The sequence below is a fragment of the Hipposideros armiger genome, unplaced genomic scaffold (assembly GCF_001890085.2).
Source record: "Hipposideros armiger isolate ML-2016 unplaced genomic scaffold, ASM189008v1 scaffold_341, whole genome shotgun sequence".
NCBI classification, from domain to species: domain Eukaryota; kingdom Metazoa; phylum Chordata; class Mammalia; order Chiroptera; family Hipposideridae; genus Hipposideros; species Hipposideros armiger.
In genome coordinates this window covers 1,907,258-1,926,329 of record NW_017731691.1, presented here as the reverse complement: position 1 = coordinate 1,926,329, position 19,072 = coordinate 1,907,258, and the positions used below count along the sequence as shown (strand labels likewise).

The following is a 19,072-nucleotide window of genomic DNA, read 5'->3' as shown; positions in this document are numbered from 1 at the left end:
GGTGAGAGGAAAAGGGGGAATTGCAGTTTGAGGATGGAAGGGACATTATGGTTTTCTCATTTCAGGCTTTTGATATATCTTGATTAATAAAACCTGGGGACAGCACAAGAGGCCAGTCTGAGTACAAAAGAAAAATGGGGACGGTAAGGGTATTTGATGTGAAAGTTGTGGTGGGCATTGTGGTTTCCGGGATGTCTCCTTGTCTCCTTTCTTCATTCTCCCACACTACCTTTGGGTCAGCAAAGCTGGAGGACAGAAGATAACAATGGACACTGATGGATATGATATGAGAAAATATGACTCTCTTGTAAAGTTGATATATTTATTATAGGGACAGGTGTTATTTTCCGTATTTCAAGTGAATTTGGTTCTGTCTGCCTGTGAAGGCTTTGCTGTCTCATGCTTGTTCTGTGTTGCCTCAGGCCTGTGAAAAGTGGCCACTGGGGGAAGGCAGCCCTTTACCCTGTTATATTGCATCGTAAAACAGTCTGAGGGAGTTCTGAGACGGAACTGCTGTTGCTTATGCTGATTTTGTTCTCCAGAGACATTTTTCCCCCCTCTCTCCTGTATCCTTATTGACTCTTGGGCACTGCTTATGGTGTTCATTTCCCTCTCTTTTCCAGGAAGGTCTAGCTAGCTGACCTTTCTGGTCTCAACTGCTTAAGTTGTTCCCTTTTACTTAGTTCTCAGGTATTACAAGCATTTTTGCTATGAGGCCTTGTGGGAAAATCCTGGGTTGTAAAATTGACAAGAGGCTTATTTAGCTGTTAAGGCTTGCATACGTTGCAGAGAGGCAGAGGGATAATTTAACCTTTTTTTTTGTTTTTTATATATAATATTATTATTCAAAAAGTCATGGTTAGAGACAGCTTAAATGACATTACAGGTGATTCCATGAAGTGAGGCAGGGAGCTCATATCAGGCTGAATAGTCTCAATAAGTATGATCATTCTGCTAGTTCATGATTATAAGCACTGTTCAGAGTGCTTTGAAAATCTAAAGGCACAATATGAGTGCTGGATATTACTACTGAGCGAGCACACTGGGAGTTCTGAGAAAGACGGGGCTTGGGCATGATCTTAACTTTTATTGCTTGTCCTCTAGCCTACTTATGCTTTTACCCCTACCAGGGTCCTCTGGGAGTTCTGCATGATCGATATGATCAATTGGAATGAGGATTAAAACTACGAATCTTGTTAAAGATGGTTTAAATTGATATGCTGATGTCAATGGTCTTTTGGCAAGTTGAGCTGTACTTTTCCTCTCATGTCCATGCTGAAGGAGCAGAGGCTTGATCTCTGTCTTGTAATACACAGGACCTGATAGAATTCTTAGTAGGAGGTAAGGACTCAGATCCTGTGTTAGGGATATTTAGTGTGCAAACCCCTCAAAAGGGTGCAAAATGTGTGCACTCCTGTAACAATTTGAATGATCACCTCTAGATCCTTCTGGATTTGAGTTTGCCCTCTCAGTCCATCATGTTGACTCCAGAAGCACAATATATGGATTACTGACTGCTGCCAGCCAGGCCACCTCATAAATTAGATTTTAGTTGGCCTTCTGAGCTTCTTTTGCCTCTTCTTATTCATATGCAGACCTCTGTACTGCTTCTTATCAACTTCTAAAAAGAACAGCAGTGGCCTATTCACTGATTTCCCCAATCTGCCCCATCAGTGACATGCCGCAGCTTTACAGAATGCTGAAAAAGCCTATCTTACACTTTACTCTAGTCTCAGCTTGGAGACTACAGGTTGTGCAGTCAGGGTGCTGAGTTACATACAGTATGTGGAATATGGTTAAAGCCAGGAACCAAGCACCTGTGCTTCTCTCCTCCAGAGCTCAGAATAGGTGTATCACATACTGAAAATTTTGCTAAGAGGGTAGATCTTATATCATAATCTTATTACCAAAAATAATAATAATAATTAATGAGAGTAGAATTAAATTTGGAGAGAATGAATGTTTATGGCATAGATAATGGTGATGGTTCACAGATGTATACTTATCTTCAAACTCAAGTTACATACATTAAATATGTATAGCTTTTTGTACGTGAGTCATACCTTTATACTTCAATAAAGTGATTTCAAAATAATAATAAAAAAGACCCTCCCATGATTACCGATGAGTGCTCCCCCTCAAATGTTTTTAGATTGTAGAACTGAAGGGGAAGAATGCTTGTACATGGGGAAATGGGAAATGCCATTTACTACTTCTGCACTTTTGTTTTGCCTTGACTTGGCATTTATATGTAGCATTTGCATTGGCAGTGTATAAGGTTAAACTTTAGTCCATAGGACGTTGAATTTCATAGTACCACAGCAGTTCCGCAGAAGCCATGAACCTCACCGAAGGAAACTGACCGAAGGAGTGGCCCTGTGACATCAGCTATTTGTCATATGACCAGAAGTTGACTTTGGGGTACTGTTATTTTAGGATTGGCTTGGGATTGGTTGTTTTCATTGTTTATAATATGTGCTTGTAATATAGGGACCGTCATTGAAGGACAGTATGTCAACTGCAGTCAGTTGGGACGCCTGGGCATACAAGAGATAGCATCGATTTTGCGCTTACCTAAATCTTTTAAAATGTTTTACATATGGTGACATGTCAAAATTTGTATTTTGTATTTGTATTTTACAGAGTGGAAAGCAGTAATATCAGGCTGGTTGGTGTCTTCAGCAGGCACCCTTTCTCTGAGACCTTCCCCCACCCTTCTGTTTACTGTGTGACTGAGTTCCCCAGGCCATAACTACTTATTTTTGTACTTCTCACCTTATCTTAATTGAGCCAATCATAGTTTTATTATATTTAGAGTTGTTACTAGGCCTCAAGTATGAGTGATAGCCTGCAAAGGCTCATTAATATCCTTTCACTGCAGAGGATGTAATTTAAAAGGCCTACTGTTGAGCTCCCCTGAGCTTTCCTCATATTGGTGTCTTTAAAATGTGTTTGTTAAAATATATAGTAACAGAAGGAAACTAGAATTTGGGTGGTGAGCACACAATAGAGTATACAGATGTCAAATTATAATCTTGTGTTCCTTAAAATTATATGTTATTAATCAATGTTACCCTAATAAATTGAATTTGAAAAAACAACAACTGTGTTTGTTGCTTAGGATTCTTGCATTTTGTAAAATACTTGTGTTCTTCCAATAAAATTTATTTGTTTCAGAAGATCCCACTTGTAGATTTTTATTATCCCCAGTGAACATCACCGTGGTCAAGGAAGCTGTGGCTCTGCCATGTGCATCATCACCTGAACAAGGGCAGAGCTCTGAGCTCTAGAATCTGATGCATTAAGAGTAGGGTAGTTTGCAGTTTCACCTACAAAATTTACAAAAATATGGAGAAACAAGCAGCATTTTTTAACATTTATAAACGTGGAAGAAAAAATGCAATAACATTTCTAGAGGACACTTTAGCAAAACCATTGAAATTCTTAAAAATATGCAGTCCCTTTTTAAAAACCTTTTATTGGAGAACAGTGTGTTTTTACAGGACCCCTCAGCTCCAAGTCAAGTAGTTGTTTCAATATAGTTGTGGAGGGCTCAGCGCAGCTCCAAGTCCAGTCACCATTTTCGATCTAGTTGCAGGGGGCGCAGCCAACCATACGATGCAGGAATCAAACTGGCAACCTTGTTGTTAAGAGCGCTCTAACCAACTGAGCCCTCCGGCCACCCACCAGCAGCTCAGCAGCAGCTCAGATCAAGTCATTGTCTTGAATCTAGCTGAGGAGAATGCAGCTCACTGGCCTATGTGGGAATCTAACTGGCAACCTTGTTGTTCAGAGCATGTGCTCTAACCAACTAAGCCACCCGACCGCCCCTGCTGTCCCTTTTTTCTGGCAATACCACCTCTTAAAAATTCATCCAACATAACATAATCAGTAAGGTACATAAATATTTATGTAGGGAATAGATTATCAGCATTATATATAATAGTGAAACAACTACAAAAAATAAATGTCTCACAATAGAAGAGGGGTAAATAGTTGCCTGTAAGTTTAACAAAATACTATATAGCTATCAAAATTATTTTGTAAAATAATATTTAATAACCTGGAAAAATATTTCCCATATAAGGTTAAGTGAAAAAAAAGTAAGTTAGGGCCGGCAGAGAGGCTCAGTTGGTTAGAGAGTGAGCTCAGTCTAAGCAACAGAGTTGTCAGTTCTATTACCACATAGGCCAGTTTGCTGCTCCCGAGCTGAGCTGCCGCTGAGCTGGTGAGAACACGTGCTCTTAACAACAAGGTTGCCAGTTCCACTCCTGCATGAGATGGTGGACTATGCCCCCCCTCCCCACACACACACAACTAGATTGAAAGTGGCGACTGGACTTGGAGCTGAGCTTGCACCCTCCACAACTAAGATTGAAGGACAACAACTTGACGTGGAGCTTATGGGTCCTGGAAAAACACAATGTTCCCCTTTCCCAATTCCCCAACACTGTTCCCCTCCTCAAATCCCCAGTAAAATCTTAAAACAAACAAACACAAACAAAGCAAGTTACAAAACAATGTAGTTAATATGATCCCAACTTTTGTAAAATGCATACATATGTGGGTGTGAATGTATATATGTGCATGTATTGAGCATGTGTGTGTGTGTGTGTGTGTGTGTGTGTGTGTAGGAAAGTCTCCAAAATATTAACAATGGTATTTCTGAATATCAAAATTATTGGTAATTTAAATTTTCTTCTTTGTGATTTTCTGTACTTATCACATTTTAAAAATGAACGTGTTACTTTGAATCAGAGAAAAACACAATAAATGTTACTTTCAAAATTGAAGAAAAAAAAGAATAAGGGTTTCGTGGCAGGGGAATAAGGTCTCCAGGCCACTCCAGAAATTCATTCCCTTTGTTAAAACCTTTTGTTCAGGGAAGTATTCCCCTAAAGGTAGTAGGTTATTTAATACCTCCCTATGAAAAGTGATCCTCTGAGCCACATCATGAAGGCCCCATAATTACATATTTGGGGATTGTGGAGGTGGTGGGGGAACCTCATGATTCTCCTAAGGTTAAGGCAGAGGTAGGGTGACTAGCATGGTTGTACAGATCAGTCCAGAAGTCAGCAGGACTAAAATTAGAAGCAACAAGCACACAGTTTATTCCAAGTGAGGCCTGCATTTGAATCTTGGTCCCTTGTATCTGAAGTATCTTTCATTATACCATACCTTAGGTCTTATAAAGGCTTTGTAATAGCAGAATTAAATTAGTTAAGTGCATGGAAGAATTTTTTGGCATTGTTTGTTCTTTAAACATATCAATTTCTAGTTCTTATATAAAATTTCCAGTTAACTAAAATTGCCCGTCTTCTGTACAACTTATCATAGTTTAAACATTTCAGTAAATAACCTTATTATTGTGGTCAATAAAATCTCCCCCTACAGGAAAGAAAAGCCAGACTGTGGTGGTCTGTTCTACCTGTAGATAGGCTCGGGTTTCTCCCTGGGATTTCATAAAGATCTTAGGCTGCAGGTATTCGCAACCCTGGTCTAGCCATCCAGTCTAGAGGGGCGGGCCCTGGTTGCAATGTTTCATTTCTTGCCTGAGGAAGTTTATAGGTTTACTTTTTTAAATAAATAGAATTATTTGGTATTCGTGAAGGGCATACTCGTTAAGACTGGGCTTTTTCCCCTCCCAAGTCTACTCTTCCTCTGTCCTCATCTTGATGAATGGCAGTTCTTTCCTTACTATTGCTGAAGCCAAACCACCTTGGTGTCCTCCTTGAGTCCTCTGCTTCTTTCATGCCCCACATTAACTCCATCAGCAAATCTTCAGCTCTACCTTCAACATACAATCAGAATCTGATCACTTCTTTGCATCTCCACTTTTCCAAACCAGCTTTACTGATATGGACCAAAGGAAAGAGCCCAGTCCCCGCAATAGGAATTTTAAGTCTCCTTTTCCCTAGTTTCTTAGCTCCCTAGTTTCTGATCTTAATCACCTTTCAAATCAGCTTTTTAATCTTGAACGGAAGATTGTTCCTAGCCTGAATCATAGCAAGTCCCCTACCCCCTGCTCCAGGCCATTCCGGGCCCAGCTCTTGGGTGAACAATGCCACCTGAATGACTGGATTAACCAGAGAAAAAGGCCACAGACTCCATGAAGCTAAACAGAATTTCTATCACACAGCCACCTTGCATCAATGGCTTTGGGTCCTGCTTCTGCGGCCTATACTTTTAACTCTGTTTAACCAAAATCTCTCTCTCCTCATCTAGGGGCCAATGGGATACAAATGATGCCCCAGCAAGATTTCCAGTACATTCTATCCAAAGAGGTCAACCTGGCCTTCCGGGTGGACCCCGAGACCCTTTACACTCATTTAATATCAGATAAGGTGAGAGTTCCGTGCACCCCTGATAGGTAAGGACAACGGCCACATTTAGCAGGAAGCAGCTACAGAAGAAGAGACCTCCTGTCCCTCAACTTCTCATAGGGATTTATAGGGGTCACGTCTCTCAAGGGGGACATAAGGCAGGCAGTTAGAGACAGGAATTGGGTCTCCGATATGCCCAAACACATCAGGTAACATTCCTGCACGTCCAACATGGCCAATGAAGAGCAACGGCCCAGAAGACCTACGCTCCCCACCCAAACCTTTCCTTATCTACCATAACCATCAACCACTATGAGGAAGCTAAGGAATACAAAATACCTGACTGGATTAGACCGGTCTCTCACAACTGTGCAGTAAAGACCACAATGACCTTCATCTCACTTTAGCCTCATTATACCATCATTATAAAATATACATATGCCTGGAATTTTATTAATATCATTATAACAGACTGAATTCTGGAAAGGAGCATGCTCAGTCTAAAAAGATGAGGTAATAGCCTCTTGTCAATCACAGGTGCTGATCAAGTGGCCCCAGACCTAGAAAGGAGTAGCCCATTCTAGAGAAAAGAAAAGAACCCCAAGTCCTTGCCAGTCAGCACCTTTTGAGCCCCTCTGTTGCTCGCGCCCACTCCTATTTCTTTGGAGTGTACTTTCACTTCTAATAAACTGCTCTTTCACCACTGCCTTTTGGTGTCTTGCCCAATTCTTTGTTTGGGATGCCAAGAACCTGGACACTGCACCGAGAAGGGCCTGCTCTCCAGTAACATTACCACTTTCCTGGACTATTCTAATAGTCTATGTACTTCTTTCCTTGCTTTATACAGTTACTTCTTGCACATATCTTTTGTTGAACATCTACACGTATTTCTGGATAAAAAACTTGGCGTTACAATTGCTGGGTCACAAGGATGCTTATGTTTAGCTTTGGTAGATACTGCCAAACAGGTTCCCCATTTAGTTGGACCAGTTTGCATTCCCACCAGCAGTGCAACATCATAGCAGAGGCAAGAAAGAAAGCATGGCCACAATCCCATCCTATTAATGCATCAAATGTATTCATTGTTCGTCATTCCTTTTAATTTTGGAGATACCTTCTTCATGCCATTGGAAGAGACACCAGATATACGGGTATATACGAGTACACATACCTTGTCTTACCCCCCTGAAAGCACCTGCACCAATTGACTTTGGCAACTTGTAACCAAGCAAGGCCGCTCCAAACCTTTCAGAGACTAATGGGAAACTACACTTAAATCAATGCTAGCGCCAAGGAACCCAGAACACCCTTGCGGTAGTACCTACCACAGAGTGAAGGAAGTGCTTATGGAGGTTAGGGGGAAATGGAGCTCCCCTGAGTCTGCCACTCAGTGGGCTCAGTGAGAACCTGAATCCCTCCTCTGGGATTCTTCTACCAGTTCCTGTATATACTTAGCTTCCGGTCACATCTACACATTCTACACATTGTTTAGAGTATGTATTACTGTTATTGTTGATGTTCAGCCTCATGGTGCCACCCTGCCTCAGACAGGTTCATTTAGGTCCCCTTTTAAACCCACCAAACCAAGTCCCCAACCCCGTCCCCAGGTGGAGGGTTCCTTATTTGGCTGATAGTTGTCAGGGCTACCCTGAGGTTCTGTTGCTTCCTCTAACCTCTGTGCTCCAACACATGATATCGCAGACAATACTAAAGTTATCTTCTGCACCCTCTGAAGAATGCAGAGAAGGCTTGTAGTGGGAGGTTGTCCCCATTCTTTCTTTCTCAAGTCCACCATATCGTGGTCCCTACCGCCCCTTCTGCTACAGGCTGCTCCAGCAAGCCTGACTCCAGAAACCTCCAGCCAGAGATGGGTGCCTGTCTCCTATATACTGCCACATTGGCCACCTAGCCTATGGGGAAAGGGGAATTGGGGTAAGAAGGGGCAAATTGAAGCTATTAGAGCTCCTCCCCCTCATCAGCAGAGAAAGTAAAATACAATAGCTTATCCTTATGGGAACTGCAGAGATTTTTGCCACCATCCAAGACTTGAAAAATGCCGGTGTTTTTGCTACCACACACAGGCTAATGTGGATCCACAGCTAACACAGGCTCTCCAGCTGGTGTAGATTACTATGCTAGTAAGTCTGCCCCTTGGCCCTTAGCATCTATGGGTTGTCGGAAAAGTCATGATGCATTTTTGCAACGAAAAACAAAAAATACGTCATGACTTTTCCGACAACCCAATAGCATCCAGGGGTGCTCAAAATGTCAGGGGTAAAACAGTATGTTATATGGAGCCTATGACAAGCCAATAGGAGAATCACAGTGGAGGCTGCTAGGATATAATATATACTACGAACCAGCAGCTAATATATAATGCTGTTTCTCCCATTCCCAAGATTTGCAAGCCTGGGAACAGAGGGGTGGAAATAAAGGTGGTGCCTCTCATAATTATATTAATGCATCTGACTCATCTGCAATAGTTTTACTTTCCATCCCTGCAACTCTGATCTCTGTTGGTTTAGAGGTTTTAGCTTCCTAGAGGAAGCACATCCACTATGGGACGAGACAATGGGTCCACTAAACCTGAAGCCACTCTTAGCTCCTGGAGCCATTCAAAATGGGATCTTGGTGTTCACGCTATAGAATGAGGACAGGGAGGAATATGGCTGAATCTTGGGATCTTCTAAGTTATACTACAGTCCTGAGGGGGTGTATGGCCGAGTGTTGCAACCCTACAAAGGACCACCAATGGCTCAGACTCTTTAGGAATGAAGGACTGAGACTCCCCAGTAAGGCAAACAATGTGGAATTGAACGAGAAGTCACAAATAACACAGCCACTCATTTCTATGTTCAAAAATGAGGACTGTTCATTCTATCTGTATTTTCTTGCTTATTGTCATTAAAAAACAACAACTTTCATCTCTTCTTTAGTATTATAAGTAGGATACAGTTATGGTGGTGGTGAATTCACCCTTTAGGCCGTGGAATTGTAGACTATAAATATCAAGTTGGGATAATGGCAGAACTAGAGAAAGAAGAGACATCACTGGGAGAACTTGAACTATAAACAGAGGCCCCATGACCTTACCTCCAACTATGATAGCTGGAAATCTTTGTATGTGTTGTCTCTCTCTGGACAGCTCTTGGTTGTACATGGAGTAATTAAATTATACCAGGAGGAAGCATTTTTGGAATTATATGAATGGAAGTAGAATGTTTGTACATGCTATGAATCCAAGGAGTAGAATGTAATTATTGTCTATATTACTTTTCTGTCTATCTATCAACCCCTCCTTTTGGTAACTGCTGAAAATCACAGGGATTCGCTTTGTCAGTCAAGAGTACTTGGTTAGAAACACAAGTGATGAAAAAACATTAGTACTCAATAAAGCCCCTGAATATGTGATATCCTTGCTTGTTATCCACCTTTTAAGACTTTGGTTGCCTTGCCCAGAGTCATTCAAATTCTTTGGTTCATCAAAATTTGCCTTATGAACTTGACCTCTAGGTTCCCAAGCATTTTTCAGGAAGGATTTGAAATGAAGCTCTTAGATTTCCAGTAAAACTACCCAAAATGGGGAACTGTGGTAAGTCATGTATTGAAAGACAGAATGTTTACAACTCTGACCACTCCCACCCTTATATAGGCATACATCGGCAATATTGCGGATTCTGTTCCAGGCCACCTCAATAAAATGAATATCTCAATAAATGAGTTGTAATCATTTTGCTGGTGGAGAGTCTTGTCTTCAATTTGTAAAAAAACCCAACACTTGTGAAGCACAATAAAACAAGGTATGCCTATACTGGGGACAAGGTGGATTCTAGAGACAGTCTCTCTGAGTTTTTGGAGAAGGGATCCAATGCCAGTAGTCATGCAGGTGATGAGAACCAGGCTCAGTGTGGCCTGCAGGGAACATCAGAACAGAGTCAAAGGAAGGGGGTCAAGGATCATGACAGAAAGCCTAGGCCAGAGGCCAGCCTGAGGGAGTCCAGGGCCTGGTACCTGTGCCTGTAAAGTTAGAAGTTTGGTCACCTCAGGAGGGGACCTGGAGGAAAGGAAGGGGGAAATGATAGAGTCAAGGTAGAAAAGGAACTCTTTGGAGGTGCTCCTTCCCATTTAGTGCTTTGAGGGGACTGCTTCTTTAGAAAAGTCTGAATTAAAATACATTTTTTGTTGCTCTAGGGTAGTGGTAGCAGTGCTCAAGAGAACTGTACTGAACTCCACAGTTAAGACTATGCCAAAAGTTGCCAGAGATACTCAGCTCATGAAAGTCGGATGATTATGGAAGAGAACAGGTTAATAAATCCGAGTTTCACTGGCTTTATTTTGGTTTGTTTTTTGGCTGTGGGGTAAGAGCAATTTTACCTGCAATGAATTAGGGGAAATAATTTGAAAAGTGAAACTCAAAACCCAAAGCCTGTGTTCTTTGCAAGTTAAAAATTTAAACTGTAACTGTTTAGAAATGTGCATGCTTGATCTTTCTGTTAATGGGCAAAAAGCTGTTTTCTGAGGAGAAAGTGACATTTAATTATTTTCTGCATTAAAACCAATTTGCTTTTATTTGAGTACTTGTTATGAAGAATGCTTTTCATGGTGCATTAAGACTAATTTCTTTGGTTAGAATTCAAATCCTAAGTGACTCTGAGTTGCATCTACCCCTCCATTAGCAAGCACTGGCTCAAATACCGTATTTTGCCGTGCATAATGTGCACATACGTTTTTGGCCCAAACTTTCAGGGAAACGGAATTACTACTACCTGTGTATAATGTGCACCCTTATTTTGCCCTCACAAATTTGGGCAAAAGTGTGCGCATTATACACGGCAATATACGGTACTTGGGAGAGCAAAACTGCAGGAATGGAGTGCCTAGCTCTGTTTGCCCAGAATTGCAGCATCTGTGGCACCCACTTGGATAGTGAATTTTACACCAAAATTTAAATTGAGGCCTTGCAATTAAAATACAAATAATAAAAAATTAAAAACGAATCATGACAATGAGTCTATTAGTAGTAAAAATAATATTGTTTGCAATATTTCATCATGCCACCACCATACTTCTGTTCTTGTCTCCTTTCCTGAAAATCGGGGGTAATCATTAATCCCTATCTTGGGTTGAAAGGTTAAATGAAATGATGTATATAAAGTGCTTAAGACATTGCATGGATTATTTTAAGTGTGCAATTATGTTTCTGAGTGTTATTTTTCTATACCAAGTGCAGTGTATGAATGTAATGCATATACTATATATCTATTTCTCTCTAGCTCACATCTATTCAATTCATTCCATATTAATAAAACGTAATTCCTTATTTGTAATGGCTGCAAAGTATTCCATTATATAGATGTACTATCTGTATTTAGCTAAGCTCTACTGTTGCACATATAGTTTATTTCCACTGTGTTGCTATTATGACTAATATACTAAAATGTAAGAACCTTGTATAAACATCATGGGGCACTCATCCAATTTTTAAGTTTTGAAAAATTAATCACATCTTGTCTTCTTGTTTTACCTTAACTATGAGACATTGTAGAGATTAGCTCATAGTTTCATCCGAGTGAGGAACCTCTGGGCTACCTGAAGATTACCAGCTATTTATAGTTTTAAAGCATTTCCTTATGGTCTATTGTTTGCTTGGGAAGCAAGGAAATTATTTTTTGTGTGATCTTCAGGAACGTTCTAGGATATACATACACTATTGCAGAAAAATAGGAAGAATCTACCTGGCCTCATGTGCCCCTCCCTAGCTCCCCCCCCCCCGAAAATTTCCTTCTAATTGCAGTGAATTCATTTAATAAGTTTTAATTTTTAATCAAATCAATACATGCACATATTGTTTTAAAAATCAAATACTACAAAAGGGCATATATATAATGAAAAGCAGTAAGTCCTGCCCATCCCTCTCAACTCTTGATTCCCCCAACCCAGAGGCAAAACTTTTAGTTTAGTGGTTACCTCCATTTTTTAAATGCTTTTATTACTATTTCTTAATGTGATGACATAAGGCATTTTCTGCTGACTTCCTGCTGTCCCCCCCACCCCACTCTCCACCCCACTCCATATGGTTGTATCACTATTTTTAACTCTTCTGTTGGTTACTTTGCTCATTAATATAATCACTAAATTTTTACATTTATTTTTTATTTTTCAATTACAGTGACATTCAATATTATATTAGTTTCAGGTGTACAGCATAGTGGTTAGACATTTATATAACCTACTAAGTGAACCCCCAGATAACCTTTGAACTAGAGACAGTATTTGGACTTCCCACCTCCTGAGAATAACACCTCTATTCCATTTCCTCCCCTCTGCCAGTACTTGTACACTCTCAAAGTTGATAATATTCCCGTTGTGTTCAATAACAGTGAGTCAGTCTTCCCTGCTTTGCCTAGAGATTTACTATAAAGATGGAAAACCGTAACTAATATTTCCATTGTAATGCTCAAATACTGTTCAGTGAATAGCAAAGTTGAATGTTATGGTTGGATTCTCTTATCTGTGATTGCAGTCTTATCCATGTGCAAAAGTTCAAGCCGATTCCCCTTTTACAAAAACCAGTTCAGATCTCAGGTTGCTTCATATTTGAAGCATGCTTTCCTTGTACAGTTTGAAATGTTTGTTTCCCTGTAGTTGCTGTTTACCGTTGTTTTTTCTTTAGGGATGAAGACATGTATGACCTCCAGATCACGTTATTAATTTCCGCCAGCTTTTAACGCCATCCGTCTATTGCTTAGAAGTCATTCTATTCAGTTGGAACTCTATTCACTTCTTATTCAAATTTGGGAATCGGCCTCCTATTTGGACCATTCATGTACAGTTAATCTTTGAGATGTTAGTAACCTTTCCTCTTTAATTTTTTTCCCTTATGGCATCCTCTTCCCATTGTCATTTCCTAAAACTCGTGGGGGTTTTTGTTTTGTGGATGCAAGAATTTCTCAGATATTTCTGAGGATTTCATATTTTTAAGTTCTTTTCTGTTCCTTGAATTATCTCTTTTCTTGAGAGTCATCTTTTCGCTATATCTTAGGTTTTTTGGTTATATTGAAGGCTTTCCGCAAACAATAATTTCTAACCGCTCAATTACATTAAAAGATGAGGCACGGGATAGACAGGCAGGCAAGTTTGCGTGCGCGAGCCGAGCTGGTCGCTTTGCTCTGGGGCAGGTGAGCTGGTGGGTGGAAGTCAGCCATCCTGCCGGGGGCCCGTGACTGCCACAAAGGTAGCTGCGCTAAATATGTACCTGCAGGCGGACGTTGAGCACCACCGAAGCCACCATGTAGAAGTAGGGGAAGTTCATGCGCAGCCGCCAGGCCAGGTCGAAGAAGGTGATCAGCGTGCGCGTGAGCCCCTTGCAGAAGGCGCGATAGGAGCTGCGGGCCGCGGCCCAGCGCGACAGCCACACCGTCAGGCCCGACGGCCCAGTCTTCACCGCCATCAGTCTGATGTAGCCTCCCATAGAGTACCCAGAGGACAGGGCCTCCAGCCGACTCTGCAGACCCACCGACCCTCGGACAGAGACGGACGCAGGGGAATCCGTGTGGAAGGTCGGCTGGCTGGGCTTCCTTCCCTTGCAGCGATCTGGCCAAGGCGATTGTGGGGGCCCACCGGGCTAAGTTTGTGTCTGGGCCCCTCAGGGCGGGGCTGGGCGGGGCGCCAGAGACCGCGAGTCCCGGGACTGGGAGGGGGCATCGGGGAAAGGCGGAGAGGGACGCAAGGGGGGAGGGGAAGGGGCGCGCGGCTTACGCAGGAGATCTAGCTTCCCGAAGCCGGTCGTCCTTTTAATTTTTTTTTTAATTTTAACGGAAGCCAAATGAAACTTGCTTAAAACGTTAGAAAATCTCATTCAAAAGCATGATCTTGAGCAGCTTAGAAGCTTGAACCCATTTCCTGTTGCTTCGAATCCCTTGAAGAACTTTTTCAATCCTCAGCTGGGGATTATACAAAAACGAATTTTCTGAACTTTAAAATGTGTGCATTCTGTTTTCATGATTCAAGCGACTTTTTGGGTTTGGTTTAGATCTTTATTATCCCTCTAATGGGAAAAGTTATACAAACAAGTTTTTAGACCTTGTCAACAGCACAAACAATCAGAACAATGGAAAGCAAATTCCTTGCATAGCTTCACATTCCCCACCCCGCCCCCTTGTGATTAAGATTTCCTTTCTATATACTTCCAGTCCTGATATGTTGATACATTGCTCTTACATTGCCAATACATTGTCAATAATATCCACCTACCTCTCTCTGATGACTGATTATTACGCCTATATATGTTGACAAAAAATGCTCAATAATTTATTTAACCCGTCCCCTATTGATGGGCATTCTAAAGGTTTCCAGTTTTTCCTATGCCAAAAATTGTGGCAGTGACATCTTTGTACACATAAATTTACGAGTGACTGAAGAGTATGAATAAAATGATCCCATCTTTTTTTATAAAAACAATCACGTACACATATATTTAGTGTGCCAGGTCAAAAAGTTTTCCTGATACATATGGTCAACCAAAAAAGTTTATAGACAACATTGTGTGTTAATCTTGGAATTTCTTTTTGCCAATATGATAGGCAATAATTGTGTCTCATAATTTTAGCTTACATTTTAAAAATTATCAGTGAAGCTGAGCAACTTTTCGAAATTTCTTAATTTTTCACTTAGATTTACTGATTGTAAAACATTAGAACAAATATACCGGGGGTGCCAAAAAATGTATACACATGACTTGTATTCATCTTTTGTTATTGGTATATCTTGAGTGTTACAATTTAAATATAGTTTTTTCCTTTCTTAAAATGTGTATACTTTTTTGGCCACCCTCTGTATATTATGAGAAAAGTAAAATTCTTAGGATCACAGCCCCCAGAAAGAAAGACTATTAACAGATTAGTATATGTGCTTTATCAATTCTTTACATATATTGATAAGCAAGGCATATGTACATATGTCACACACAAATCATAAAACAAAAATGGAGTCATAAAAAGACACTACCCTGACAGTTGCTTTAAACATAATATATCTTGCATATCTTTCCATGTTGATACTTTATGGACTGTGAATTATTCCTTATGGATGGCCAATAATTAACTGGTAGATATTTGGGTGGTTTCAAAATTTTGAAGATCATAAATAATGTTGAAAATAATATTCTATCATGCATCTTTCTTCACTTCTCTGATATTTCCCTGGAATACATTTCTAGAGATGGAAATCTTGGATCAAAAAGTTTTCATCTGATTCCTTTTAACAATTAAGAAAATAAATGTATAAAGCAAAAATAGAAATATAAAAATAATTCATTTTTGGGAAAAATATTTTTTCATCTGTTTAAGAATTTTGATACATGTTGTCACACTGCCCTCCACACTGCTTTTACTAAGGTATCCATGAATACCCTCAACTTTCCCAATAATGGGCATTGATGTTCTTTTAAGTCTTGGACATTCGGATAGTTGAAAAAGATATCTCTGTTTTAAATTGCATATTTCGATTACTGGCAAGTTTAGACATCAATTATATGTATATATATCTTTGTACATTTGTATGAAAGGAACTGCTCTGTCAAAAGTTTTGCAGTCTTAATTTTAATCATTATTTCCAGTTCCTGTGTAAAGATACTTGTACCAATTAGCGCTCCCTCAGGCAGTGTATGAGGCTGTTTCTGTACACCCTCACCCATATTATTATGTATTATTTTATTACCACTAATATAAAAGCCAGGCATTTATTCCAATTATTTTAATTTACTTATGTTTGATTACTGTTGAGGCTGAATATTTTGTTTGTTGGTCATTCACAGTGGCATCAAAAGGAAGGAAGGGCAGTGGACTGGATGACTGGAAGGGAGGTAGAGGGCTTACAACTAACAAGCCGACCACAGGGTCCTGGAGACTCCAAGGGCTTGGGAACAGGAAAAAGAGCGTTAGTGAGCCTTCCCCTCTCTGCCCCATGTACCCCTGCCCCTCAGGCTGCCCAGGTTCTGGCCCCTTTACTCATTTGTATATTACATTTTTTTTTTACCGAAGGCAGCAAAAACAGCATAAGCAGCCTAAAAATGTTAAAATCTCAACCGAAGCCCTAGGAGAGGCACAGACAAAACTGCCTAAGGCAATGCAATAAGCAAAGGAAATCCTCCTCTCTCACATCACACTGAATATAAACAGTACTAATAGGCCAAAGTTATTGTCTTTGGGAAATTATACAAGTCTTCTGGCTCTTCTTTCCCACAATAGAGGGCATATACTTGATTTTTCTATCTGAGTCACCCATTCTTAATATATGTGGGAGGAATATATTTTTAACTGCTGTATTGGTGTAGAGATAATAGGTTTAAATGTAATCAGAGGCTTTTGTAGTAGAAGACACTAAATTGAACACAGGTGTTTACCTCTTCAAACCAAATAGAAACCATTATTAAAAAGTGCAAAGTAAATTCATAAAATTAGTGGAAGGGGTGAGGATAGTGGAACAAAGAGTGTGATCAATTCCTGGAATGAATGCAGATTAGCTCAAACTGAAGAATAAATCCTAGTGGAGGGCACCACAGCCCAAACAAATCTTTGGAAAAGGCTGCAGCAGAAATGGAAGCCATTTTCATTGAAGGATATAATATAATCAAATCTTATTGCCATTTTTCTATTTTGGTACTTTGTATAAAAATCCTCATTAATGAAAACCGAAACTTTGCTTAGACTCCTTTTTAATGAGCATTAACTTCTTTTTTTGTTCTGTCCATTTCTCACAAATTTATTTTTTTTCTTTGCTTAAATAGTATTAAAATGTGCCTGGTTCAATGACTTCATTTCTTTGAGCCTCATTTTATCATCTGAACATCATAATCTTCATACGTGGCATAACACACAAGGCCATTCAGGTGTCCAAGAAGTACATGAATTAGATTCAGATTGAAACAACATTGCACTGGACCATGTGCATATATATGTTCACTTTCAGGAGCTGCCACCGATGGCATCAGGAATAACAAAATAATTCCAGACCAGTCAAAGCCACATGAGTTTTTCTGTTTCATAGCACATGGAAGGACATTACAAACTCAGTAGCAGGTCGGCTTGCCAGTGCAGCTGCTCCTTTATTCAGGTGGCAATGCTGGATCTAGGGGACAAAGACAGAATTAATTGCCCCCCACCCCTCCAACCCTCCACCCCATTCCCCACTCTCCCCAACACTCACCCCACCTCCGTTCACTTCCAGAGGTCTAAGGCATTCTCTCCCAAAGCACTGGACTTGGCACTTTCCTTCCACTGCCACATAATTGGTGTGTCCCATCCCAACTTCACCTTTTCTCCAGTCACCCCGGATTGAGTCCAGACCTTTCATCCTGATCATTGCCAAGAGATCCCTTTCTGGGGACAGCTGCACTCAGTGACCAAATTGCCCTACTAAAGTGTCTGGACCCAGAGGAAGTAGAGTCAGAAATAATTCCAGTTCTCAACAATATCAGATCTTAATGGAGTATTGTATGTTCATCGAATACTTTGACTATTGGCTCATTACTGGGTGACACGAGTGAAAAAGGTGCACCGTTTTTCAAGGTGCAAATGGGTTGGAGAGCTGAAAGCCTGATACAGGTAAGACTCACAGAAGCCACAGTGGTGTGGTGGGAGTTAGCTGATCAGACCGCAACCGCAACATGTGACCTCAAAAAGTTACAAAAGTGATGAGACTACCTGTAGCACTGAGGGAGACCGTCAAAGGTCTGATGTAGTCAATCTGTCAGGAGCGAGAAGGGTTAATGCTCCATGCAACGTGGCTTTCTTTGTTGCAAGACAAACAGGCCAACTTTGTGCAAGAATAACAAGTCTGGCATGCAGTAGTGGCTTCTGCATCAGAAACAGAGTCCTTTACTTTGTGCCCAGTCCCTGATGGCAGATGTGTTGCCATGTCTGATGGCAATCTTGGCAGTGCAGGCTTGATCAGCAGCTTGATTTTAGTTGGTCTCATCAGAGAACAGACCTTCACTGTGGACATCACTGTGTGTGGCCTATGCAGCCCAATCAGCATCCACATTTTATTTCCACAGTTTATGGTCCCAAAGAGAGGTGTCTTTAATCTGCCAGTCTATAGTCTTTCAAGTGGCAAATCAAATGGGTAGGCAGGCCATTGGCAACAGCCCCAAGGTCAGTGAAAATATAACAAGTTTCATCAAGGGGAGAATTGGCCAGACCTATAAGAACTGCTTTAAGTTCTGCCCATTGAGCACGAGTGTGATAACCCTGCAGTCAGGGCTGTTGATGTGATGCGCCAACCACCAGGACATCACCTATAGAGTGGAAGTTTTGGACGGAAGAGGATAAAGACACTCACCCTAAATGCTGACACCCCACCACCACCACGCGCATGCGTGCGTGCACACACATTGGTGGCAAATAGCAAGGGAGTTTGTCCAACTAGCACTTCTCTTCTTGTGTCAGTGCCCTGAGTGGGAGACTCTCCTCTGACACTTTATGAGCATTTATAGTACAAGCATGAAACACATCCATTTCCTTATACATTTCACAACAACAGTAGATTGAATTGGCACAGAGGACCCCATCCACAAGGTCACCTGAACTGTTTTCCTTCACTGAGAGTTTTACTAAAACCCTATCAGTTGAATCCAGGCTCTTTTTGTTGCCTCTGAGAACACAAACTAAGGAATTTAACACCTGCACTTCAGAAGTTAACAACAGCAGGTCTGGGCAGTTCCGGGCCTGGGGGAACTGAATAGGGGGAGG

The 19,072-nt window shown here is 40.8% G+C and overlaps 1 protein-coding gene across 1 annotated transcript; it reads right to left on the bottom strand.

Moving 5' to 3' along the window:
* Positions 1-12,713: 12,713 nt before the first annotated feature.
* Positions 12,714-13,972, bottom strand: SMIM10 (small integral membrane protein 10). Its single transcript, XM_019661234.1, has one exon. The coding sequence runs from the start codon at positions 13,792-13,794 to the stop codon at positions 13,567-13,569; it is 228 nt and encodes a 75-aa protein (XP_019516779.1). The 5' UTR covers positions 13,795-13,972; the 3' UTR covers positions 12,714-13,566.
* Positions 13,973-19,072: the final 5,100 nt, after the last annotated feature.